Raw genomic sequence first — 27,204 nt, 5'->3', positions numbered from 1 at the left:
TTTCTTATAAGCAGAAGCCACATTTCGGTTGGACCTTGTGTGTAACTGACCAATAACGTGATCTTCATGTCTTAATCCTAACTATGGTTGTGTTCCAAATGGCACCCTATTCCCTTCATAGTGCACTTATTCTGACCATATTGGGAATGGCGTGCCATTTGAGACTAAAGAGTAGGAGTGTACACCCAGCAGCTGCTGCTGTCCATCTCCTCACAGAGTAAATAACAGACCCATCTAACTAACGCAGGGCAGCGCAGTCAGCTAGCGGACAGACACATTAGGACTGAACAACAGCCCAGACCCATCTAACTAACGCAGTGCTGTCAGCTCGCATGGCAGGGACATTAGGGCTGAACGACAGCCCAGACCTATCTAACTAACTCAGCCCTGTCAGCTAGCGGACATACACATTAGGACTGAACAACAGACCAGACCTATCTAACTAACGCAACCCTGTCAGCTCGCATTGCAGGGATATTAGGACTGAACAGACCAGACCCATCTAACTAACGCCGCGCAGCGCTGTCAGCTAGCATGGCCGGGACAGAGACAAAGCCTGATAATACCAGACAGTCAGGGGATACCACGACCTGAACAACAGACACACTTCTATCAGGAGAAGCCACGACCTGAACAACAGACATTAGGACATCTTCTAAACCACACATGGGACTGTAAATACTTGATCCGGTCCAGACGAAACAGAACTCTGAATCAGAATGAAGCTCATCAAACACATTCCACTACTACAGATCCTGTTCCTGTCACAGCTTGGGGCGAGTGTCGGACTGCAGAGAGGTTTGTACCTATAAACTGGCCTGCAATGCCATGTAACGCTGTATGCCTCAGTATCCAGCACTGTCTGGTTGTTGTCAGGGATATCTCAAGGCAGGCAGGCAGACAGGCAGACAGGCAGACAGGCAGACAGGCAGACAGGCAGACAGGCAGACAGGCAGGCAGACAGGCAGACAGGCAGACAGGCAGAGGCTAATTACTGTGAATAGTGGAGGAGATGGACTCGGTTAATTTAGGAATGGACTTCTGGACTAAGTTATATCATCTCTGTCAGATGTTGAGTCTGTCAGACATACAGTAAATTAATATAATACAGATAGACATTGGCAGAAGAACTGTGTGACTAATATTTTGGAGATTAACATTTACTCATATAACACATTGACAAACATGTTTTGTATCTTAATTCAGTGCTTTAACTTGACACATTTTCTCAGTCCTTTTGTTATTGTGCTTCAAAGTAACCCCGAGTCCCCTTCCTCTGAACATTTGATATAAATCATAGCTACCTCATCATAGCTACCTCATCATAGCTACCTCATCATAGCTACCTCATCATAGCTACCTCATCATAGCTACCTCATCATAGCTACCTCATCATAGCTACCTCATCATAGCTACCTCATCATAGCTACCTCATCATAGCTACCTCATCAGTATTCTATGAATATCTGAGCGAAGTGAATAAAGGTTGATGTTATGACAGCCAAGGAGGCTGAGTGTTATCACTGTGTAACAACATATCAACCTTTACAAAGTACAGGAAAATACTGCATGCTTATCAGATAGGGTAACTATCTGTAACTATTATGTACAAAAAGTGGTGTAATTTCTAAACGGTTCACCCAATACGGATGAAAACACCCTCAAATGAAAGCTGACAGCCCCCCCGAGTGGCGCAGTGGTCCAAGGCACTGCATCGCAGTGTTAGTTAGAGATTCTGGGTTCGAGTCCAGGCTGTGTCGCAGCCGGCCGCAACCGGGAGACCCATGGGGCGGCGCACAATTGGCCCAGCGTCATCCGGGTAGGGAAGAGTTTGGCCGGCAGGGATGTCCTAGTCCCATCACGAACTAGCGACTCCTGTGGCGGGCCGGGCGCAATGCACGCTGACGCTGTCGCCAGGTGTACGGTGTTTCCTCCGACACATTGGTGCGGCTGGCTTCCGGGTTAAGTGGGCATTGTGTCAAGAAGCAGTGCGGCTTGGTTGGGTTGTGTTTCGGAGGACGCACGGCTCTCGAGCTTCGCCTCTCCTGAGTCCATACGGGAGTTGAAGCGAAGGGACAAGACTGTAACTACCAATTGGCTCCCACAAAATGATCTTTGCCAAAATTCTGAAGTATCCCTTTAACCTTACATTTACATTGATGTTTAATAATTTAGCACACACTCTTATCCAGAGCCGCTTCCAGTTAGTGCATTAATCTGAGAACAGCTAGGTGGGACAACTATTTATCACAGTCATAGTAAATACATTTGTCCTCAATAAAGTAGCTTTCAACAAAGTTAGAGCTAATGGGTGAGGGGATGTTATGCGTCTCGTTGATAGTCTAGTTTGTTCTCTCGCCAATAGAACGTAGGGGTGGTTTATTTACTCGCCGACGGGGAGCTGTTCCGGAATGAGCAGTACATCCACAGCTGCTGACTCGTTGGAATAGAAATCTTCAACTAAATCGAAGTTAGTGATCACTGTTCTGATGTCCAGAAACTATTTTCGGTCATAGGAAATGATGGTGGAAATAGTATCTACAAAAAAAATTCTGAGAAGTATTAAAAAATAATATAATTGGGTCAGAAACCCATAAGATGGCAGCCAACCATCTCTGCAGTGACATCTACTGTACGTATAGCGACTGGTCACTAAGATAAGATAGTGTAGAGGTTGTAGTCACTGTAGTGGCTGGTCACTAAGATAAGATAGAGTCTGTAGTCCCTGTAGTGGCTGGTCACTAAGATAAGATAGAGTCTGTAGTCCCTGTAGCGGCTGGTCACTAAGATAAGATAGAGTCTGTAGTCCCTGTAGCGGCTGGTCACTAAGATAAGATAGTGTAGAGGCTGTAGTCCCTGTAGTGGCTGTTCACTAAGATAAGATAGTGTAGAGGATGTAGTCACTGTGGTGGCTGGTCACTAAGATAAGATAGTGTAGAGGCAGTAGTCACTGTAGTAGCTGTTCACTAAGATACGATAGTGTAGAGGCAGTAGTCACTGTAGTAGCTGTTCACTAAGATAAGATAGTGTAGAGGCTGTAGTCACTGTAGTGGCTGGTCACTAAGATAAGATACTGTAGAGGCTGTAGTCACTGTAGTAGCTGTTCACTAAGATAAGATAGTGTAGAGGCTGTAGTCACTGTAGTAGCTGTTCACTAAGATACGATAGTGTAGAGGCTGTAGTCACTGTAGTGGCTGGTCACTAAGATAAGATACTGTAGAGGCTGTAGTCCCTGTAGTGGCTGGTGGCTGGTGTCTAGGAGCTGAGAGAGCTGAGAGAATCTTGGCATCTGCAGGAACAGGTGACATATCCGCTGAAACACCCAGCGGAAGCTGCCTGGTTGGGTTTCACAGTCAGAGGGCCACTACACAGTAACCACTGACACACGCACACACACACGCACACGCATGCACACACACACACACCGACCGATGTGCTTGAATGCCAACTCATGGTACATACAGTCAGGCTATCAGTTCTAGGTTCTCTGGAGACTCATGGTACATACAGTCAGGCTATCAGTTCTAGGTTCCCTGGAGACTCATGGTACATACAGTCAGGCTATCAGTTCTAGGTTCCCTGGAGACTCATGGTACATACAGTCAGGCTATCAGTTCTAGGTTCTCTGGAGACTCATGGGACATACAGTCAGGCTATCAGTTCTAGGTTCCCTGGAGACTCATGGTACAATGTAGAAAATAGTAAAAATAAATAATAAAGAAAAACCCTTGAATGAGTAGGTGTGTCCAAACGTTTGACTGGTACTGTATGTAGAGCTGATGTAGCTGTATGTAGCATGTTGTACAGTACTGATGTAGATGTAGCTGTATGTAGCATGTTGTACAGTACTGATGTAGCTGTAGCTGTATGTAGCATGTTGTACAGTACTGATTTAGCTGTAGCTGTATGTAGCATGTTGTACAGTACTGATGTAGATGTAGCTGTATGTAGCATGTTGTACAGTACTGATGTAGCTGTAGCAGTATGTAGCATGTTGTACAGTACTGATGTAGATGTAGCTGTATGTAGCATGTTGTACAGTACTGATGTAGCTGTAGCAGTATGTAGCATGTTGTACAGTACTGATGTAGATGTAGCTGTATGTAGCATGTTGTACAGTACTGATGTAGCTGTAGCAGTATGTAGCATGTTGTACAGTACTGATGTAGTAGTTATGTAGTACTGATGTAGAGCTGATGAAGCTGTATGTAGCATGTTGTACAGGTTCTGTTGTCTACTTGTTTAAAGCAGTGCAATGCGCCGGATGATGGCAAGCCATAGCTCTCTGATTCATAGCAGCTGGTAGGTCCTTTGTTTGGGCTCTGTTGGCAGTCACATTGTTCCATTGGGTCATGATCACTTTCTCTCTGGCACTGAGAGATGATGGTCTCCCTCTGTCTGTCTGGTCTCCCTCTGTCTGTCTGTCCTCTCTGTATGTCTGTCCTCTCTGTCTGTCTGTCCTCTTTGTCTGTCTGTCCTCTCTGTCTGTCTGTCCTCTTTGTCTGTGTCTCTCTTTGTCTGTCTGTCTGTCTGTCTGTCCTCTTTGTCTGTCTGTCCTCTTTGTCTGTGTCTCTCTTTGTCTGTCTGTCTGTCCTCTCTGTCTGTCTGTCCTCTTTGTCTGTCTGTCCTCTTTGTCTGTGTCTCTCTTTGTCTGTCTGTCTGTCTGTCTGTCCTCTTTGTCTGTCTGTCCTCTTTGTCTGTGTCTCTCTTTGTCTGTCTGTCTGTCTGTCCTCTCTGTCTGTCTGTCTGTCCTCTTTGTCTGTCTGTCTGTCCTCTTTGTCTGTCTGTCTGTCCTCTTTGTCTGTCTGTCTGTCCTCTTTGTCTGTCTGTCTGTCTGTCTGTCTGTCTGTCCTCTTTGTCTGTCTGTCCTCTTTGTCTGTCTGTCCTCTTTGTCTGTCTGTCCTCTTTGTCTGTCTCTCTCTGTCTCTCTCTGTCTCTCTCTGTCTCTCTCTGACCCTATGTGAGGTTACTGCGTGGCCATGCAGTGTTGAGGATCAGCAGGGTAGAGATGTTGTATCCTGCCCTCACCACCTGGGGGCGGCACGTCAGGAAGTCCAGAACCCAGTTGCACAGGGCGGGGTGGAGACCCAGGGTCTCGAGCTTGATGACGAGTTTGGAACAGCATTCTTACATAGGTAGTCCTCTTGTCCAGATGGGTTATGGCAGTGTGCAGTGGACCTAATGGGGCGGTAAGCATATTGGAGTGGGTCTAGGGTGTCAGGTAGGGTGGAGGTGATATGATCCTTGACTAGTCTCTCAAAGCACTTCATGATGACGGAAGTGAGTGCTACGGGGCGATAGTTATTTAGCTCAGTTACAGTGGGGAGAACAAGTATTAGATACACTGCCGGTTTTGCAGATTTTCCTACTTACAAAGCATGTAGAGGTCTGTAATTTTTATCATAGGTACACTTCAACTGTGAGAGACGGAATCGAAAACAAAAATCCAGAAAATCACATTGTATGATTCATTTGCATTTTATTGCATGACATAAGTATTTGATACATCATAAAAGCAGAACTTAATATTTGGTACAGAAACCTTTGTTTGCAATTACAGAGATCATACGTTTCCTGTAGTTCTTGACCAGGTTTGCACACACTGCAGCAGGGATTTTGGCCCACTCCTCCATACAGACCTTCTCCAGATCCTTCAGGTTTCGGGGCTGTCGCTGAGCAATACGGACTTTCAGCTCCCTCCAAAGATGTTCTATTGGGTTCAGGTCTGGAGACTGGCTAGGCCACTCCAGGACCTTGAGATGCTTCTTACGGAGCCACTCCTTAGTTGCCCTGGCTGTGTGTCTCTCACAGTTGAAGTGTACCGATGATAAAAATTTGTAGGAAAACCTGCAAAATTGGCAGTGTATCAAATACTTGTTCTCCCCACTGTAACTTAGCTTTCTTGGGAACAGGAACAATGGTGGCCCTCTTGTAGCATGTGGGAACAGCAGACTTGGATAGGGATTGATTGAATATGTCTGTAAACACACCAACCAGCTGGTCTGCGCATGCTCTGAGGACGCGGCTAAGGATGCCATCTGGGCCGGCAGCCTTGCGAGGGTTAACACGTTTAAATGTTTTACTCATGTTAGTTGCGGTGAAGGAGAGCCCACGGTTTTGGGGGCCGTGTCAGTGGCACTGTATTGTCCTCAAAGCGAGCAAAGAAGTTGTTTAGTTTGTCTGGGAGCAAGACATCAGTGTCCGCGTCGGGGCTGGTTTTATTTTTGTAATCCGTGATTGACTGTAGACCCTGCCACACACGTCTCATGTCTGAGCCGTTGAATTCAGTTTTGCACGAATGCTGCCATCAAGCCACGGTTTCTGGTTAGGGAAGGATTTAATAGTCACCGTGGGTACCACATCACCGATGCACTTATTAATAAACTCGCTCACCGAATCAATATTATTGTCCGATGTTATACGGAACATATCCCAGTTCATGTGATCGAAGCAATCTTGAAGCATGGAATCAGATTGGTCTGACCAGCGTTGGACAGACCTGAGCACGGGCATTTCCTGTTTTAGTTTCTGTCTATAGGCTGGGAGCAACAAAATGGCGTGGTCAGATTTGCCGAAAGGAGGGCGAGGGAGCGCTTTGTATGCATCGCGGAAATTAGAGTAGCAATGATCTAGAGTGTTGCCAGCCCGGGTCATGCATTCGATATGCTGATAAAATTTAGGGAGCCTTGTTTTCAGATTAGCCTTGTTAAAATCTACCAGCTACAATAAATGCAGCCTCAGGATATGTGGTTTCCAGTTTACATAGAGTCCAATGAAGTTTTTTCAGGGCCGTCGAGGTGTCTGCTTGGGGGGGGATATACACTGCTGTGATTATAATTGAAGAGAATTCTCTTGGTAGATAATGCGGTCGAAATTTGATCATAAGGAATTCTAGGTCAGGGGAACAAGAGGACTTGAGTTCCTGTATGTTGTTATGATCACACCACGACTCGTTAATCATAAGGCATACCCCCCCGCCCCTCTTCTTACCAGAGAGATGTTTGTTTCTGTCGGCGCGATGCGTGAAGAAACCGGGTGGCTGTACCTACTCTGATAACGTATCCCGAGTGAGCCATGTTTCTGTGAAACAGAGAATGTTACAATCTCTGATGTCTCTCTGAAAGGCAACCCTTGATCGAATTTCATCTACCTTGTTGTCAAGAAACTGGACATTGGTGAGTAGTATAGTCGGGCGCGGTGTGCCCATCTATGGAGCCTGACCAGAAGACCGCGATTTTGCCTAATGCTTTTTCATAATTCACATATCTGCATACCTAAATTCACTTGTTCAAGTAGGCTACCCATCCCCATTTTCATTGAGCGTCCCTCGTCCGATTACAAAACTATTCAGTCCTCCTATAATGCTATACCAACGGCAGATTTAGATTTAGAGAATCTGCCTCGAACATGGGAAATTATAGAATTGACAGGAGTCTAATATTTTGTATAGACGTGCGAATGTTATGCGTAAAGCATTTCGGCCTACGTGTGCGCACAGTGCCATGGCATGAGAGAAACTATTTGTGATGTCATGCTTCTGACCCCAGCCAATTTAGAAATATGGCTGTTGTTTCTATTTCATATCAAGTCCACCTTAGGCTTCCCTTACCCAGGCTACTAAGGCTGGAACCCCATAGGCTTCCCTTACCCAGGCTACTAAGGCTGGATCCCCATAGGCTTCCCTTACCCAAGCTACTAAGGCTGGAACCCCATAGGCTTCCCTTACCCAAGCTACTAAGGCTGGATCCCCATAGGCTTCCCTTACCCAAGCTACTAAGGCTGGATCCCCATAGGCTTTCCCTTACCCAAGCTACTAAGGCTGGATCCCCATAGGCTTCCCTTACCCAGGCTACTAAGGCTGGATCCCCATAGGCTTCCCTTACCCAAGCTACTAAGGCTGGATCCCCAAAGGCTTCCCTTACCCAAGCTACTAAGGCTGGATCCCCAAAGGCTTCCCTTACCCAGGCTACTAAGGCTGGATCCCCATAGGCTTCCCTTACCCAGGCTACTAAGGCTGGATCCCCATAGGCTTCCCTTACCCAAGCTACTAAGGCTGGATCCCCATAGGCTTCCCTTACCCAAACTACTAAGGCTGGATCCCCATAGGCTTCCCTTACCCAAGCTACTAAGGCTGGATCCCCATAGGCTTCCCTTACCCAGGCTACTAAGGCTGGATCCCCATAGGCTTCCCTTACCCAAGCTACTAAGGCTGGATCCCCATAGGCTTTCCCTTACCCAGGCTACTAAGGCTGGAACCCCATAGGCTTCCCTTGCCCAGGCTACTAAGGCTGGATCCCCATAGGCTTCCCTTACCCAGGCTACTAAGGCTGGATCCCCATAGGCTTCCCTTACCCAGGCTACTAAGGCTGGATCCCCATAGGCTTCCCTTACCCAAGCTACTAAGGCTGGATCCCCATAGGCTTTCCCTTACCCAGGCTACTAAGGCTGGAACCCCATAGGCTTCCCTTGTCCAGGCTACTAAGGCTGGATCCCCATAGGCTTCCCTTACCCAGGCTACTAAGGCTGGATCCCCATAGGCTTCCCTTACCCAGGCTACTAAGGCTGGATCCCCAAATGGGAATCGTCTGTGTTGGCCAAATGGGAATCGTCTGTGGTGGCCAAATGGGAATCGTCTGTGGTGGCCAAATGGGAATCGTCTGTGGTGGCCAAATGGGAATCGTCTGTGGTGGCCAAATGGGAATCGTCTGTGGTGGCCAAATGGGAATCGTCTGTGGTGGCCAAATGGGAATCGTCTGTGGTGGCCAAATGGGAATCGTCTGTGGTGGCCAAATGGGAATCGTCTGTGGTGGCCAAATGGGAATCGTCTGTGGTGGCCAAATTGAAATCGTCTGTGGTGGCCAAATGGGAATCGTCTGTGGTGGCCAAATTGAAATCGTCTGTGGTGGCCAAATGGGAATCGTCTGTGGTGGCCAAATGGGAATCGTCTGTGGTGGCCAAATGGGAATCGTCTGTGGTGGCCAAATGGGAATCGTCTGTGGTGGCCAAATGGGAATCGTCTGTGGTGGCCAAATGGGAATCGTCTGTGGTGGCCAAATGGGAATCGTCTGTGGTGGCCAAATGGGAATCGTCTGTGGTGGCCAAATGGGAATCGTCTGTGGTGGCCAAATGGGAATCGTCTGTGGTGGCCAAATGGGAATCGTCTGTGGTGGCCAAATGGGAATCGTCTGTGGTGGCCAAATGGGAATCGTCTGTGGTGGCCAAATTGAAATCGTCTGTGGTGGCCAAATGGGAATCGTCTGTGGTGGCCAAATTGAAATCGTCTGTGGTGGCCAAATGGGAATCGTCTGTGGTGGCCAAATTGAAATCGTCTGTGGTGGCCAAATGGGAATCGTCTGTGGTGGCCAAATGGGAATCATCTGTGGTGGCCAAATGGGAATCGTCTGTGGTGGCCAAATGGGAATCGTCTGTGGTGGCCAAATGGGAATCGTCTGTGGTGGCCAAATGGGAATCGTCTGTGGTGGCCAAATGGGAATCGTCTGTGGTGGCCAAATGGGAATCGTCTGTGGTGGCCAAATGGGAATCGTCTGTGGTGGCCAAATGGGAATCGTCTGTGGTGGCCAAATGGGAATCGTCTGTGGTGGCCAAATGGGAATCGTCTGTGGTGGCCAAATTGAAATCGTCTGTGGTGGCCAAATGGGAATCGTCTGTGGTGGCCAAATTGAAATCGTCTGTGGTGGCCAAATGGGAATCGTCTGTGGTGGCCAAATGGGAATCGTCTGTGGTGGCCAAATGGGAATCGTCTGTGGTGGCCAAATGGGAATCGTCTGTGGTGGCCAAATGGGAATCGTCTGTGGTGGCCAAATGGGAATCGTCTGTGGTGGCCAAATGGGAATCGTCTGTGGTGGCCAAATGGGAATCGTCTGTGGTGGCCAAATGGGAATCGTCTGTGGTGGCCAAATGGGAATCGTCTGTGGTGGCCAAATGGGAATCGTCTGTGGTGGCCAAATGGGAATCGTCTGTGGTGGCCAAATTGAAATCGTCTGTGGTGGCCAAATGGGAATCGTCTGTGGTGGCCAAATTGAAATCGTCTGTGGTGGCCAAATGGGAATCGTCTGTGGTGGCCAAATTGAAATCGTCTGTGGTGGCCAAATGGGAATCGTCTGTGGTGGCCAAATGGGAATCATCTGTGGTGGCCAAATGGGAATCGTCTGTGGTGGCCAAATGGGAATCGTCTGTGGTGGCCAAATGGGAATCGTCTGTGGTGGCCAAATGGGAATCGTCTGTGGTGGCCAAATGGGAATCGTCTGTGGTGGCCAAATGGGAATCGTCTGTGGTGGCCAAATGGGAATCGTCTGTGGTGGCCAAATGGGAATCGTCTGTGGTGGCCAAATGGGAATCGTCTGTGGTGGCCAAATGGGAATCGTCTGTGGTGGCCAAATGGGAATCGTCTGTGGTGGCCAAATGGGAATCGTCTGTGGTGGCCAAATGGTAATGCGTCCATGCAAGGGTAACCGGTGTGAAATGACAAGCTAGTTAGCAGCTAGTAACGTTTCAATCGGTGACGTCACTCGCTCTGAGACCTTAAAGTAGTTGTGTCCCTTTCTCTGCCGCGGATTTTCTGGAGTGAAAAGTAACAATGTTTCGTGGGTGACTGTTGTCGATGTGTTCAGAGGGTCCCTGGATCGATCCAAGGTTGAGGCAAGGAGAGGGACAGAAGCAACACTGTTACAAATGTTTGGGAAACATTTGGTTCGAACATCCAGCTGTGACTGTGGCTGTGTGGCTTCGTGGCTTCGTGGCTGTGTGGCTTCGTGGCTTTGTGGCTGTGTGGCTGTGTGGCTTCGTGGCTTCGTGGCTTCGTGGCTGTGTGGCTGTGTGGCTGTGTGGCTGTGTGGCTTCGTGCCTTCGTGGCTGTGTGGCTGTGTGGCATCATTGTACAGAGGAGATACACTGCATTCGGAAAGTATTCAGACCACATGCTGCCACCACCATGCTTCACCATGGGGATGGTGTGAAGTTTCCTCCAAACGTGACGCTTGGCATTCAGGCCAAAAAGTTCAATATTGGTTTCATCAGACCAGAGAACCTTGTATCTCATACATAGGGCGAGAGTCTTTAGGTGCCTTTTTCATTTCACCTCTATTTAACCAGGTAGGCCAGTTGAAAACAAGTTCTCATTTACAACTGCAACCTGGCCAAGATCAAGCAAAGCACTGCGACAAAAACACAGAGTTACACATAAACAAACATACAGTCAATAACACAATAGCAAACTCTATGTACCGTGTGTGCAAATGTAGAAGAGTAAGGAGGTAAGGTAATAAATAGGCCACAGAGGCGAAATAATTACATTTTATCATTAACACTGGAGTGATGATGTGCAGATGATGTACAAGTAGAGATACTGGGGTGCAAAAGAGCAAGAGGATAAATAGCAATATGGGGATGAGGTAGATGGGTGTGCTATTTACAGATGGGCTATGTACTGGTATAGTGATCGGTAAGCTGCTCTGACAGCTGATGCTTAAAGTTAGAGAGGGAACTATAAGTCTCAAGCTTCAGTGCTTTTTGCAATTTGTTCCAGTCATTGGCAGCAGAGAACTGGAAGGAAAGGCGGCCAAAGGATATGTTGGCTTTGGGGATGACCAGTGAAAAATTCTGTCCCCAGCTCCTCGCATCACAACCCTGCTGGAGACAGAGTAATGTCATGTCATGTCATGTAGCCTTATGTCATGTGTTCTGTCCCCAGCTCCTCGCATCACCACCCTGCTGGAGACCTTGGACATCCTGTTGGATCACAACGCCACGTTCATCTGTGAAGTTGACTCCCGACCGCCAGCGGATGTCACGTGGACACGGAACAACCACCCAATCCCGTGAGAGCACTTAACAACATTGGAAACATTAGACAACCTTGTCTGGTACATTTGAGTAATTTAAACAGACTTTAAATTGTATGATCGGTCATTACAGAGGCTTTTGGTGAGTTTTATGAAGTTCAATTCATTCAGGTCACAGCTTTATGTCTGTTTTATCCAGATACTATCCCTATGATTACAATGATTCATGTCTATTCTTTCCCTAATGCTCTCCAGATACTATGATTCTGTTTCCTGTTTCATCCAGACACTATGATTTTGTTTCCGGTTTCATCCAGATACTATGACTCTGTTTCCTGTTTCATCCAGATACTGTTTCCTGTTTCATCCAGCTACTATGATTCTGTTTCCTGTTTCATCCAGCTACTATGATTCTGTTTCCTGTTTCATCCAGATACTATGACTCCCGCTACACGACCAGGGAGAATGGCCAGATGCTATTGATCCCCAACGTCAGAGAGTCTGATAACGGGGAGTACTGCTGTGTTGCTAACAACGGCATCGGAGAGCCGGCCAAGAGCTGCGGAGCCCTGCAGCTCAAAATGAGTATGGGAAAGGGAAAGGGGGATACCTAGTCAGTTGGAAAGGGAAAAGGTAAAGGGGGATACCTAGTCAGTTGAAAGGGGGATATCTAGTCAGTTGTAAAGGGAAAGGGGAAAGAGGGATATCTAGTCAGTTGGAAAGGGGGAAACCTAGTCAGTTGTAAAGGGAAAGGGGAAAGGGGATACCTAGTCAGTTGTAAAGGGAAAGGGGAAAGGGGGATATCTAGTCAGTTGTAAAGGGAAAGGGGAAAGGGGGATATCTAGTCAGTTGTAACGGGGAAAGGGGGATATCTAGTCAGTTGTAAAGGGAAAGGGGAAAGGGGGATATCTAGTCAGTTGTAAAGGGAAAGGGGAAAGGGGGATATCTAGTCCGTTGGAAAGGGGGATACCTAGTCAGTTGTAAAGGGAAAATGTAAAGGGGGATACCTAGTCAGTTGTAAAGGGAAAGGGGAAAGGGGATACCTAGTCAGTTGTAAAGGGAAAGGGGAAATGGGGATATCTAGTCAGTTGTAAAGGGAATGGGGAAAGGGGGATATCTAGTCAGTTGGAAAGGGGGATACCTAGTCAGTTGTAAAGGGAAAAGGTAAAGGGGGATACCTAGTCAGTTGTAAAGGGAAAGGGGAAAGGGGATACCTAGTCAGTTGTAAAGGGAAAGGGGAAAGGGGGATATCTAGTCAGTTGTAAAGGGAAAGGGGGAAGGGGGATATCTAGTCAGTTGTAAAGGGAAAGGGGAAAGGGGGATATCTAGTCAGTTGTAAAGGGAAAGGGGAAAGGGGGATATCTAGTCAGTTGAAAGGGGAAAGGGGGATATCTAGTCAGTTGTAAAGGGAAAGGGGAAAGGGGGATATCTAGTCAGTTGTAAAGGGAAAGGGGAAAGGGGGATATCTAGTCAGTTGGAAAGGGGGATACCTAGTCAGTTGTAAAGGGAAAAGGTAAAGGGGGATACCTAGTCAGTTGTAAAGGGAAAGGGGAAAGGGGATACCTAGTCAGTTGTAAAGGGAAAGGGGAAATGGGGATATCTAGTCAGTTGTAAAGGGAAAGGGGAAAGGGGGATATCTAGTCAGTTGGAAAGGGGGATACCTAGTCAGTTGTAAAGGGAAAAGGTAAAGGGGGATACCTAGTCAGTTGTAAAGGGAAAGGGGAAAGGGGATACCTAGTCAGTTGTAAAGGGAAAGGGGAAAGGGGGATATCTAGTCAGTTGTAAAGGGAAAGGGGAAAGGGGGATATCTAGTCAGTTGTAAAGGGAAAGGGGAAAGGGGGATATCTAGTCAGTTGTAAAGGGAAAGGGGAAAGGGGGATATCTAGTCAGTTGGAAAGGGTAAAGGGGAAAGGGGGATATCGAGTCAGTTGTAACGGGGAAAGGGGGATATCTAGTCAGTTGGAAAGGGAAAGGGGAATATCTAGTCAGTTGTAAAGGGAAAGGAGGATATCTAGTCAGTTGGAAAGGGGGATACCTAGTCAGTTGTATAAGGAAAGGGGGATACCTAGTCAGTTGGAAAGGGGAATACCTAGTCAGTTGTAAAGGGAAAGGGGGATACCTAGTCAGTTGTAAAGGGAAAGGGGGATATCTAGTCAGTTGTAAAGGGAAAGGGGGATACCTAGTCAGTTGGAAAGAGAAAGGGGATACCTAGTCAGTTGTAGAGGGGGATACCTAGTCAGTTGTAAAGGGAAAGGGGGATATCTAGTCAGTTGTAAAGGGAAAGGGGATACCAAGTCAGTTGTAAAGGGAAAAGGGATACCAAGTCAGTTGGAAAGGGAAAGGGGGATATCTAGTCAATTGTAAGGGGAAAGGGGGATATCTAGTCAGTTGTAAATGGAAAGGGGATACCTAGTCAGTTGTAAAGGGAAAGGGGGATACCTAGTCAATTGTAAGGGAAAGTGGGATACCTAGTCAATTGTAAGGGAAAGGGGGATACCTAGTCAATTGTAAGGGAAAGGGGGATACCTAGTCAATTGTAAAGGGAAAGGGGGATACCTAGTCAATTGTAAAGGGGGATACCTAGTCAGTTGGAAAGGGAAAGGGGATATCTAGTCAGTTGGAAAGGGGGATACCTAGTCAGTTGGAAAGGGAAAGGGGGATACCTAGTCAGTTGGAAAGGGAAGGGGGATACCTAGTCAGTTGGAAAGGGAAAGGGGGGTACCTAGTCAGTTGGAAAGGGAAAGGGGGGTACCTAGTCAGTTGGAAAGGGAAAGGGGGATACCTAGTCAGTTGGAAAGGGGGATATCTAGTCAGTTGGAAAGGGAAAGGGGGATACCTAGTCAGTTGGAAAGGGAAAGGGGGATATCTAGTCAGTTGTACAACTGAAGGCATTCAACTGAAATGTGTCTTCAGCATTTAACCAAACCCCTCTAAATCAGAGAGGTATGTGGGGTTCTGCCCCGTGTTCCAAGGGATCCATACAGTGTTCAGGGCTGTGTGGGAGTTGTGTACATGAGAGTCTCATCTTTCCACAGAGTGGTCACATTTTTTTTCTAGGCCAAACCGTTCAGACAAATGTTTTTGTGAGAAGACCGATTTTCGGGATGTCTCCTGCTCTGACAAACACCTCTCTATCTCTGACACCGTCCACCACAGATGGCATGTCTCCTGGTCTGACAAACACCTCTCTATCTCTGACACCGTCCACCACAGATGGCATGTCTCCTGGTCTGACAAACACCTCTCTATCTCTGACACCGTCCACCACAGATGAGGAAGGTCGCCATTGGAAGATCTGGTGGATTGAGACGCAGGAAAAAAATATCTCTCTAGCGTCAACAGAATGATTCTGAAAGCGATTTTTTTATAAAAGCTCATTAGAGGCACAAACATCAACTACAGGGGGTTAAAAGTAGTCCTCTAAATAGGAAACAGGGTGTCATTTGAAACTCAACTGTTTCTTTGTTCCATACAGTGTTCGAGAAGAGATTATTCTAGAAGTCTCATAATAGCCTGTACAGGATCTCTAAAGTCTAAACCAAGTATGTTTAACTTCTCTGGGATATGTGGGACGCTTGCGTCCCGCTTGGCCAAAAGCCAGGGCAAATGCAGAACGCCAAATTCAAATAAAATGATATAAAAATCAAACTTTCATTAAATCACACAAGTAAGATACCAAATTTAAGATACACTCGTTGTGAATCCAGCCAACATGTCAGATTTCAAAAAGTATTTTCGGCGAAAGCATAAGATGCCATTATCTGATGACAGCACAACAGTTAACAAAGTGAGTGTAGCATATTTCAACCCTGCAGGCGCAACACAAAACGCAGAAATAAAATATAAATCATGCCTTACCTTTGACAAGCTTCTTTTGTTGGCACTCCAATATGTCCCATAAACATCACAAATGGTCCTTTTGTTCGATTAATTCCGTCCATATATATCCAAAATGTCCATTTATTTGGCGCGTTTGATCCAGAAATAAACATCTACCAATTTGCGCAACGTCACTACAAAATATCTCAAAAAGTACATGTAAACTTTGCCAAAACATTTCAAACTACTTTTGTAATACAACTTTAGGTATTTTTAAACGTTAATAATCGATCAAATTGAAGACGGGTCTATCTGTTTTCAATACAAACTAACGCTACTTTTCTAGTCTTGCACAACTCTCAAACAGTACACATAACATTACTCTAATTCAAGATGGCCGTACTTCTTCATTGCACAAAGGAATAACCTCAACCAATTTCCAAAGACTGGTGACATCCAGTGGAAGCGGTAGGAACTGCAAACAAGTCCCTTAGAAATCTAGTATCCCAATGAAACCTCATTGAACAGACAGTGACCTCAAAAAAAAAGAAATCTGAATGGTTAGTCCTCGGGGTTTTGCCTGCTACATAAGTTCTGTTATACTCACAGACATGATTCAAACAGTTTTTGAAACTTCAGAGTTTCTATCCAAATCTACTAATAATATGCATATCTTATATTCTGGGGATGAGTAGAAGGAAGTTGAAATTGGGCACGCTATTTATCCAAAAGTGAAAATGCTGCCCCCTATCCCGAAGAGGTTTTAACATAGTCTTGCCCAATCTTATTGTCCTTGTCAATCACACTGGTGTGAACTCTACAATATGTCAAGCTTGCTGATTTTACGCCAGTGGACTAAAGATGCCTTCAATGCTTCAGATTGTTCTCATTCAAACAGTATTAGGGAGAAGGATAGTCTGCAATGATACCACATTGATTAATCAGCAACTATGTTCTTCCTCCAGAGCCGCAGATAAAAAGACACCCCACCAACATGACGCTACTGATTGAGTCCAAGGCCGTGTTGCCCTGTGTGACGCTAGGAAACCCCAAACCAGACATCTCCTGGATCAAAGATGATGCTCTTATGACGGTACCTCTTATTTTCAATCAGCAATGACGGTTTGTTGTGAGGACGGTATACTATATGAGCAAACTAGTCAAACATCGACTGTAGAATACTCTGCAGGAATTTCACATATTGACAATTGTGACAGAACACTAGAAGGTTCTAGACTACGCCACCCATTGAATTGATACAGTAATCAAGTGGATCTTCCAAACAGAAGTCATCAACTGAATAACGATAACAGCTTTGTTCTTAGACACTCAATTCACTTTCAGAATCAATACTCCCAACAGGTGAGTGATCGGATCACGATTCTGGATTATGGCGCTCTGAAGATCCATAACATCAAGAAGGAAGACGCGGGGCAGTACCGCTGTGTGGCCAAGAACAGCTTCGGGATCGCCTTCTCCAAACCAGTCACCATAGAAGTACAGGGTAAGTCCTAGAGTCTTCTCCATACCAGTCTCCATAGAAGTACAGAGCAATATTACTCTCAGTACATGTCGCAAGTGTACCTCAGTTTATATTTTGTTTTTATTGCTACTATGGTGTGTTTCGTGTGTATGCTTTGAAAGTAAATGTGTATATCTACATGTTACCTCTTGGTGGGTTGGGGAGAAAAGATAAGCCATTCTAGTTAATTTTGTCTTTTGTTTCTGTTAGTCTTTAGTGACATGGATAGAAGTACAGTCTGCTGTCATTCTGATCTAAGAATATTACTCCTGCTTATTATGAAGAAAAAATACATCTGTTTAACTTTGTAAACTAAAGGTGTGTTTAGAATTATTTTTGTTGTATTAATGCTATTTAATCTCTCCTCAGACTAATATTATTCTGTTTGTCCTGTGGGTACCTTTGCCACTGTTCCACCCCTTTGTGTATTGCGCTGTCATGGTGTATTTGTAAACATTTTGTTGTCCTAGATCCTTGTTTACAAATACACCATGACAGCGCAATACACAAGGGGTGGAACAGTGGCAAAGGTACCCACAGGACAAACAGAATAATATTAGTCTGAGGAGAGATTAAATAGCATTAATACAACAAAATGTTGTCCTAGATCCTTCCTCAAACCGGTCTCCATAGAAGTACAGAGTAAGTCCTAGTAAGGCTGGTGGACCCACAACAGAGGACTCTGAAATACCTAATGTTATAGCAGCCTAATTCAACATATAACTCATAATGTTTCTAACCGTTATGTTTTGATGTTTCCTCCAGCCCCAGCCCGGATCCTCAGGGTCCCCAAGGATAAGAGAGTGACCTTTGGTAGCGAGGTCTCTCTGGAGTGTAACGCCACTGGAAACCCTATCCCCGCCATCACATGGTTGGAGAACGGGAATACCGTGAGTACAATTCTCCATGGTTGGAGAACAGAAATACCGTGAGTACTATTCTCCATGGTTGGAGAACGGAAATACTGTGAGTACTATTCTCCATGGTTGGAGAACGGAAATACAGTGAGTACTGCTCTCCATGGTTGGAGAACGGGAATACAGTGAGTACTGCTCTCCATGGTTGGAGAACGGGAATACCGTGAGTACTGCTCTCCATGGTTGGAGAACGGGAATACCATGAGTACTGCTCTCCGGATATACAGCTCTTTCTACTTCTCATATGCTTACTCTTCTTCCTCTTCCCTGTGTGTTGTGAATACATAAAAGCATAGGGTTTTGGGGGATATGAGCAGGCACAGCCTCAGCCAGCCCAAAGTCTAAGAGACCTGGCCTGTGTTCCTGAAGCATCTTAGAGAAAGAGTGCTGATCTAGGATCAGGTCCTGTACATAGACTTTTTTAGGATCTAAAAGGAAAAACTGATCCTAAATCAGCACTCGTACTCTGAGACGCTTTAGGAATAGAGGCCCAGATCTGATCAGGCACAGCCTTGGCCACCTCAAAGCTGGGGTACTCGGTAGAGTTCACTGTTCGCCGGACAGAGTTCGCCGGACTACTTCCGGCGCCGAAAAGAGATGGCCGCCTCGCTTCGCGTTCCTTGGAAAATATGCAGTTTTTTGTTTTTTTATGTGTTATTTCTTACATCGGTACCCCAGGTAATCTTAGGTTTCATTACATACAGTCGGGAGGAACTACTGAATATACGATTAACGTCAACTCATCATCGTTCCTACCAGGAATATGACTTTCCCGAAACGGATCCAGTGTTTTGCCTTCCACCCAATACAATGGATCTGATCCCAGCCGGCGACCCTGTGCGACGCCGAAAAAGGGGCAAACGAGGCGGTCTCGTGGTCAGGCTTCGGAGACGGGCACATCGCGCTCCACTCCCTAGCATACTACTCGCCAATGTCCAGTCTCTTGACAATAAGGTTGATGAAATCCGAGCACGGGTAGCATTCCAGAGAGACATCAGGGATTGCAACGTGCTCTGCTTCACGGAAACATGGCTAACTCAAGGGACGCTAACGGAGTCGGTGCAGTCAGCTGGTTTCTTCATGCATCGCGCCGACAGAAACAAACATCTTTCCGGTAAGAAGAGGGGCGGGGGGGTATGCCTTATGATTAACGAGAAGTGGTGTGATCATCATAACAACACACAGGAACTCAAGTCATTCTGTTCACCTGATCTAGAACTCCTCACAATCAAATGTCGACCGCATTATCTACCAAGGGAATTCTCTTCAATCATAATCACAGCCGTATATATTCCCCCCCAAGCAGACACATCGATGGCCCTGAACGAACTTTATCTGACTCTTTGTAAACTGGAAACCACACACCCTGAGGCTGCATTCATCGTAGCTGGGGATTTTAACAAGGCTAATCTAAAAACAAAACTCCCTAAATTCTATCAGCATATCGATTGTGCTACCAGGGCTGGAAAAACCCTAGATCATTGTTATACTAATTTCCGCGACGCATATAAGGCCCTCCCCCGCCCCCCTTTCGGAAAAGCTGACCACGACTCCATTTTGTTGATTCCAGCCTACAAACAGAAACTCAAACAACAAGCTCCCGCGCTCAGGTCTGTTCAACGCTGGTCCGACCAATCTGAATCCACGCTTCAAGACTGCTTCGATCACGCGGATTGGAATATGTTCCGCATCGCGTCCAACAACAATATTGACGAATATGCTGATTCGGTGAGCGAGTTCATTAGGAAGTGTATTGACGATGTCGTACCCACAGCAACGATAAAAACATTCCCAAACCAGAAACCGTGGATTGACGGCAGCATTCGCGTGAAACTGAAAGCGCGAACCACTGCTTTTAACCAGGGCAAGGTGACCGGAAGCATGACCGAATACAAACAGTGTAGCTATTCTCTCCGCAAGGCAATCAAACAGGCTAAGTCCCAGTACAGAGACAAAATCGAGTCGCAATTCAACAGCTCAGACACAAGAGGTATGTGGCAGGGTCTACAGTCAATCACGGATTACAAAAAGAAAACCAGCCCCGTCGCGGACCAGGATGTCTTGCTCCCAGACAGGCTAAACAACTTTTTTGCCCGCTTTGAGGACAATACAGTGCCACTGACACGGCCCCCTACCAAAACCTGCGGGCTCTCCTTCACTGCAGCCGAGGTGAGTAAAACATTTAAACGTGTTAACCCTCGCAAGGCTGCAGGCCCAGACGGCATTCCCAGCCGCGTCCTCAGAGCATGCGCAGACCAGCTGGCTGGTGTGTTTACGGACATATTCAATCAATCCTTATCCCAGTCTGCTGTTCCCACATGCTTCAAGAGGGCCACCATTGTTCCTGTTCCCAAGAAAGCTAAGGTAACTGAGCTAAACGACTACCGCCCCGTAGCACTCACTTCCGTCATCATGAAGTGCTTTGAGAGACTAGTCAAGGACCATATCACCTCCACCCTACCGGACACCCTAGACCCACTCCAATTTGCTTACCGACCCAATAGGTCCACAGACGACGCAATCGCAACCACTCTGCACACTGCCCTAACCCATCTGGACAAGAGGAATACCCATGTGAGAATGCTGTTCATCGATTACAGCTCAGCATTTAACACCATAGTACCCTCCAAACTCGTCATCAAGCTCGAGACCCTGGGTCTCGACCCCGCCCTGTGCAACTGGGTCCTGGACTTCCTGACGGGCCGCCCCCAGGTGGTGAGGGTAGGTAACAACATCTCCACCCCGCTGATCCTCAACACTGGGGCCCCACAAGGGTGCGTTCTGAGCCCTCTCCTGTACTCCCTGTTCACCCACGACTGCGTGGCCATGCACGCCTCCAACTCAATCATCAAGTTTGCGGATGACACTACAGTGGTAGGCTTGATTACCAACAACGACGAGACGGCCTACAGGGAGGAGGTGAGGGCCCTCGGAGTGTGGTGTCAGGAAAATAACCTCACACTCAACGTCAACAAAACAAAGGAGATGATTGTGGACTTCAGGAAACAGCAGAGGGAGCACCCCCCTATCCACATCGACGGGTCAGTAGTGGAGAAGGTGGAAAGTTTTAAGTTCCTCGGTGTACACATCACGGACAAACTGAATTGGTCCACCCACACAGACAGCGTTGTGAAGAAGGCGCAGCAGCGCCTCTTCAACCTCAGGAGGCTGAAGAAATTCGGCTTGTCACCAAAAGCACTCACAAACTTCTACAGATGCACAATCGAGAGCATCCTGTCGGGCTGTATCACCGCCTGGTACGGCAACTGCTCCGCCCACAACCGTAAGGCTCTCCAGAGGGTAGTGAGGTCTGCAGAACGCATCACCAGGGGCAAACTACCTACCCTCCAGGACACCTACACCACCCGATGTCACAGGAAGGCCATAAAGATCATCAAGGACAACAACCACCCAAGCCACAGCCTGTTCACCCCGCTATCATCCAGAAGGCGAGGTCAGTACAGGTGCATCAAAGCAGGGACCGAGAGACTGAAAAACAGCTTCTATCTCAAGGCCATCAGACTGTTAAACAGCCACCACTAACATTTAGCGGCCGCTGCCAACATACTGACTCAACTCCAGCCACTTTAAAAATGGGAATTGATGGAAATTATGTAAAAATGTACCACTAGCCACTTTAAACAATGCCACTTAATATAATGTTTACATACCCTACATTACCCATCTCATATGTATATACTGTACTCTATATCATCTACTGCATCTTGCCATCTTTATGTAATACATGTACCACTAGCCACTTTAAACTATGCCACTTTATGTTTACATACCCTACAGTACTCATCTCATATGTATATACCGTACTCTATACCATCTACTGCATCTGCCATGCCGTTCTGTACCACCACTCATTCATATATCTTTATGTACATATTCTTTATCCCTTTACACTTGTGTGTGTGTGTAAGGTAGTAGTTGTGGAATTGTTAGGTTAGATTACTTGTTGGTTATTACTGCATTGTCGGAACTAGAAGCACAAGCATTTCGCTACACTCGCATTAACATCTGCTAACCATGTGTATGTGACTAATAAAATTTGATTTGATTTGATTTGATTTAAATGTCAAACAGCACATTACTCCCATACATTATCAGTCCTCTCTGTTACTCCAAAGCATTGTTAATTTTAAAGTGTTCTCTCTGACATCATAAAGGCCCCGTCCACACCGAGGGATACTGTGGGATTTTGGCAATGAGGTCCTTTATCTACGTCCCCAGAGTCAGATGAACTTGTGCATACCAGTTTTATGTCTCTTTGGAGCACTGGAGATACTGTAGATTTGTCAGATATCCCCAGTCAGCATTAAAGTATTGACAGAACAATGTTAATTGAGAATGATAAGAGCAATGGCTAGGTCGTTGGCTAGGTCTCTGGCTAGGTCTTTAGCTAGGTCTTTGGCTAGGTCTCTGGCTAGGTCTTTGGCTCGGTCCTTGTCTCGGTCTGGAAAGTATTTAGTTAGACTGCTGTAGCTGTAAATGACTCTAGGAGGACCTGATGTAGTGATTTAGATGACTCTGTGGGACACCGGGCTTTTTGAACCTGGGTGTAGTGATTTAAATGACTCTGTGAGACACCGGGCTTTTTTGGCTGCTATAAACAGTCATTAATTTCCTGTAGCCAGATGAACCTCTAGGTCTAAAAGCAGCCGTGTGTGCGAAGCGTCAAATATAGACATTTGAACTCAGCACTTTAACTGATTTATATCACAGAGAGGGTACTGCGTTTTTATCCATACCATAGGAAGCAGAAACATTGTTTTATCCATACCATACCTGAAGGGAACATTTTAGCATTTGCTATATGGTTAGTGAGAAACGCCACATTGCATATGTACGGTCCCCTACTAGACGTCCGGCGACGTTTCTAAAATTCGCGGACGGCGTCGGGCCGGGCGCGGGGGAGAGATCTTTCAGGAAGTCATGGAACGAATTCTCTAGGACATTCGGTTTCCGATTTATAAAAATAACAAATTTTGGTCATTTTTCCGCTGTCCCGGAAATTCACACCAGAGGGAAAATAAATCATATTGAAAATGCACAAGCACATTGAAAATGCACGTGGCCTTTTCTCGTACACGGGAAATATTTTGAAGACGAAACTTGGTGAGCATAGGTTTGGCGTAATGGGCAGTTGGCCCCGAACAAGATGGCGTCGAGGCCTCAACGCTTTTTGAGTTATGGCCATTTTTTGGAATTAAAGGTCAAAAACGTAAAGTAGGGTGCTAATTTGACCGCTTCACGTCAAAGTACATAAACCTACGGTGTCAGGAAAAAAATAACCAGCCATTTATCTATCGTAATTTAAGAGAAATCGTACATTGTACAATTGGTCATGTTCACAAAAAGGAGTTTTTTTCCCCAAAAAAGTTACAGATCCAGTTGCAGTGTGTTCAGACGAACATTTTTTAAGTGGGTTTCGAAGCTCTGCGACAATTCTGTGATTTTATGTGATTTTATGAAATAACACACACTCATTTAACCCTCTGTAAATAAGTCAGTTCTTAATATAAAGACTTAAAACTCAATATTATATAAGAGCCTACCCCAAGGAGGATATGTGTTCAATTTCAGCTTCCTATGTCAACCGGAAGTACCTTAAAATGGTGTCATAGGGTCAGTTTCGAAGGGTTAAAAAGGTCAGATCTTTTCAAAACTTCACATGTGTGATTAGGCAACCCTCATGAACTGTAAATCAGTCATTTCTCCCAACAGATGTCAAAGAAAAGCTCTCACACACACACACACACACACACACAGCAAGGATGGAGTGAAAAAGTACGGTGCTTAAAGACACACAAAGCCTGCAATGGCATTACCATTATCTCCAGGCCGTGCCGAGTTCAACGAGATGCCCCGCTTGACCGTAGCTCGCTCGGTCTGAGTGCAGCGACAGTGACAAGAAGAAGGACCCAAATGACCCTTTGACCTCAATTTCATTTTTTTTGCTTTTGGGAGACAGAGAGAGAACCGTTAAGGTTATAAGCACAATTTGATCTCAGGAACGTTCCTAAGGTCCTCCCGATCTGTGCAAGCCTAATATTGACCGTGTGGCATTAACCCTTAACAATTAAAAGAAGGTGTTTACATCAAACAGTTTACAATGACATGTCTCCCCATAGGAATACATTGCCTGCTCCTCTAAATTCAACCTGAAGCCTATGTTGATTATGAATGCCTTATGAACCTGTCTTCAATGACAATTCATCAGGCCACTATGAGGTCTACCTGTGTCGATTCTAAGCTTCCTGAAGCAACCGGAAGTGATTAAATTCACCCTAAAAGTGTTTTGATATACATAACCTGCAATTGTGAAAATTACTGCATTCAAACCTGTGTAGATCAGTCAATTTTTAACATACAGACTTAAAACTCAGGATTCTGTAACAGCATACTCCAATCAAGATATGTGTTTACTTATAGCTTCCTGTGCCAACCGGAAGTGCCATAATTGGTGTCAAAGGGGCTGTTTCGAAGGGTTAAAAAAGTCAAATCTTTCCAAAACGTAATATATGTGAATAGGCAACCCTCATGAACTGTAAATCAGTCATTCATCCCATCAGATTTCAAAGAAAAACTCACACACCCACACAGAAAGGATGGAGTGACACACTGAGGGGCTTAGAGGCAGACAGTGCCTGCAATAGTTACTTTGGTTCGAACATTTAAAGAACCGTCAGACCTAGAGTTCTGAAAGTTTAGAAACCTGTTCTAGAGCTCAGGTCGATTGTGCACGGTGAGTTATGTGGCTCTAGAAGGTTCTCAGACCGATAAACAGCCTTGTGCATTTGCAATGACTTCAATTCATTTTGAGCATTACGAAAATGTCGACATTTAGAAAAGTCCCAGAGTCGCAAGACTAGGTGCATTGAAACCGGCTCGGCCCATAGAGACAGACCCCAACGATTCTGTCTGATTGCTAATTCAAGCACCCCGTAGCAAGGCATGGAAAAAAAGTGGATTTTCAACACCAATTAAGGTCTTGCTCGGGCACCGAATGACCTATCGAGCCGAAACTTGGGATTCGAGGTCGCCTCACATTTTTTGGAACTGCTCTGAAATATGTGATAGTTGGCTTCTAAACGAGTTGGAAAAAGTGAGTTTGGAGTCAGTTTGTATCAGTTTGGTGTCTGAAAATATCTAATTGACTGATGGACGGTAACTTGATGGATGACTTTTGTACATTTGCAATATGTTTAAACAGTGATAGACAATCACCAAATTGACATTTTGAAATCAACACCAACGAGCGATGGAGAGGAACCAGAATCACTGCCCCGCCATCCCGAGTTTATCGGGCCAGTCAATTTCGCATTCCTGCAGTATTTTTGAGCATGTCAAATTCGTGATGGTAAATGCCCAGTGAAACATATTGCAAATGGACAGCCGTGCACCTGGTGATTGGAACGGGTTACCAGGAGCACATTTTTTAAATGTTTTTTAATGCCTTTAGGGAGGTGCAAGGGGTCCACGGTTGGGTAGCCAAATTTTCAAAATTTTACCCTTGGGTCTTGACTTGATGTGCATTTGCAATCTGAAAATGTACTGTTGAGCGTGCTCGCCATCTATTGGATTTTTGCTGTGTCATATGACATTTGTCATATGACATTTGCAATAAGTTTTGAATGAAATGCCGTCCATTTGAGTGGTATTGTACATCGTGTATATGTTTCGTACGGTGCCAATAAGTTCCCATTAATTTTTGTCCCTTACAAAGGAAATAGAACAATTGTTTTATCCATACCATAGGAAACATCACATGCACACACACACTAACACACGCACATGCACGAACACACACACACACACACACGAACACTCACACATGCACAACACAGGAGGTTGGTGGTACCTTAATAGGAGGTTGGTGGCACCTGACTGCCTCACCTGGTTCACCAACTACTTCTCAGATAGAGTTCAGGGTGCCAAATCGGATGGCCTGTTGTCCGGACCTCTGGCAGTCTCTATGGGGGTACCACAAAGGGTTCAATTCTCGGGCCGACTCTATTCTGCTTATGTATCAATGATGTCGCTCTTGCTGCTGGTGATTCTCTGATCCACCTCTATGCAGACGACACCATTCTGTATACATCTGGCCCTTCTTTGGACACTGTGTTAACAAATCTCCAAACGAGCTTCATAGCCATACAACACTCATTTCGTGGCCTCCAACTGCTTTTAAATGCTAGTAAAACTAAATGCATGCTCTTCAACCGATTGCTGCCTGCACCCTTCTGCCCGAGTAGCATCACCACTCTGGACGGTTCTGACTTTGAATATGTGAACAACTGCAAATGCCTAGGTGTCTGGTTAGACTGCAAACTCTCCTTCCAGACATTAAGCATCTCCAATCCAAAATGAAAACTAGAATCGGCTTCCAATTTCGCAACAAAGCCTCCTTCACTCATGCTGCCAAACATACCCTCGTAAAACTGACTATCCTACCGATCCTTGACTTCGGCGATGTCATTTACAAAATTGCCTCCAACACTCTACTCAGCAAATTGGATGTAGTCTATCACAGTGTCATTCGTTTTGTCACCAAAGCCCCATATACTACCCACCATTGCGACCTTTATGCTCTCGTTGGCTGGCCCTTGCTACATATTCTTCGCCAGACCCACTGCTCCAGGTCATCTGTAAGTCTTTGCTAGGTAAAGCCCCGCCTTATCACCATAGCAACACTCACCCGTAGCACGCGCTCCAGCAAGTATATTTCACTGGTCATTCCCAAAGCCAGCACTTCCTTTGGCCGCCTTTCCTTCCAGTTCTCTGCTGCCAACTACAGCATCCCCATATTGTTCTTTTTACTTTGTTTGCTCTTTTTCACCCCATTATCTCTACTTATTTACTTTTCTGCTCTTAGGCACACCAGTATCTCTACTTGCACATCATCATCTGCACATCTATAACTCCAGTGTTAATCTGCTAAATTGTAATTACTTCGCTACTATGGCCTATGTATTGCCTTACCTCCCTAATCTTACTACATTAAATAAAGGTGAAATATAAAATAAAATAGGGGAGGTCAGGCTCATGGGAATAGATGGGAAGTTATCAAAAACATCAAACACATGGTTTCCATGTGCTCCGTTCCAGACATTATGAGCCATCCTCCCCTCAGCAG

General features: G+C 45.8%; 1 protein-coding gene across 1 annotated transcript in view; it reads left to right on the top strand.

The window, feature by feature from the left end:
* The first annotated feature begins 245 nt into the window (after positions 1-245).
* musk (muscle, skeletal, receptor tyrosine kinase) overlaps positions 246-27,204 on the top strand; it is a 65,459-nt gene continuing 38,500 nt past the window's right edge. The window contains exons 1-6 of the mRNA XM_071351561.1: positions 246-798; positions 11,711-11,837; positions 12,235-12,386; positions 16,586-16,713; positions 16,983-17,124; positions 17,908-18,032. Coding sequence (XP_071207662.1) covers positions 720-798; positions 11,711-11,837; positions 12,235-12,386; positions 16,586-16,713; positions 16,983-17,124; positions 17,908-18,032 — 753 coding nt within the window. The 5' untranslated portion in view covers positions 246-719. The remainder of the gene's footprint in view (positions 799-11,710; positions 11,838-12,234; positions 12,387-16,585; positions 16,714-16,982; positions 17,125-17,907; positions 18,033-27,204) is intronic.

This window comes from Salvelinus alpinus, chromosome 18 (assembly GCF_045679555.1).
Source record: "Salvelinus alpinus chromosome 18, SLU_Salpinus.1, whole genome shotgun sequence".
NCBI lineage: Eukaryota > Metazoa > Chordata > Actinopteri > Salmoniformes > Salmonidae > Salvelinus > Salvelinus alpinus.
The sequence above is the reverse complement of the archived record's forward strand: the minus strand, read 5'-3'. Positions and strand labels throughout refer to the sequence as shown.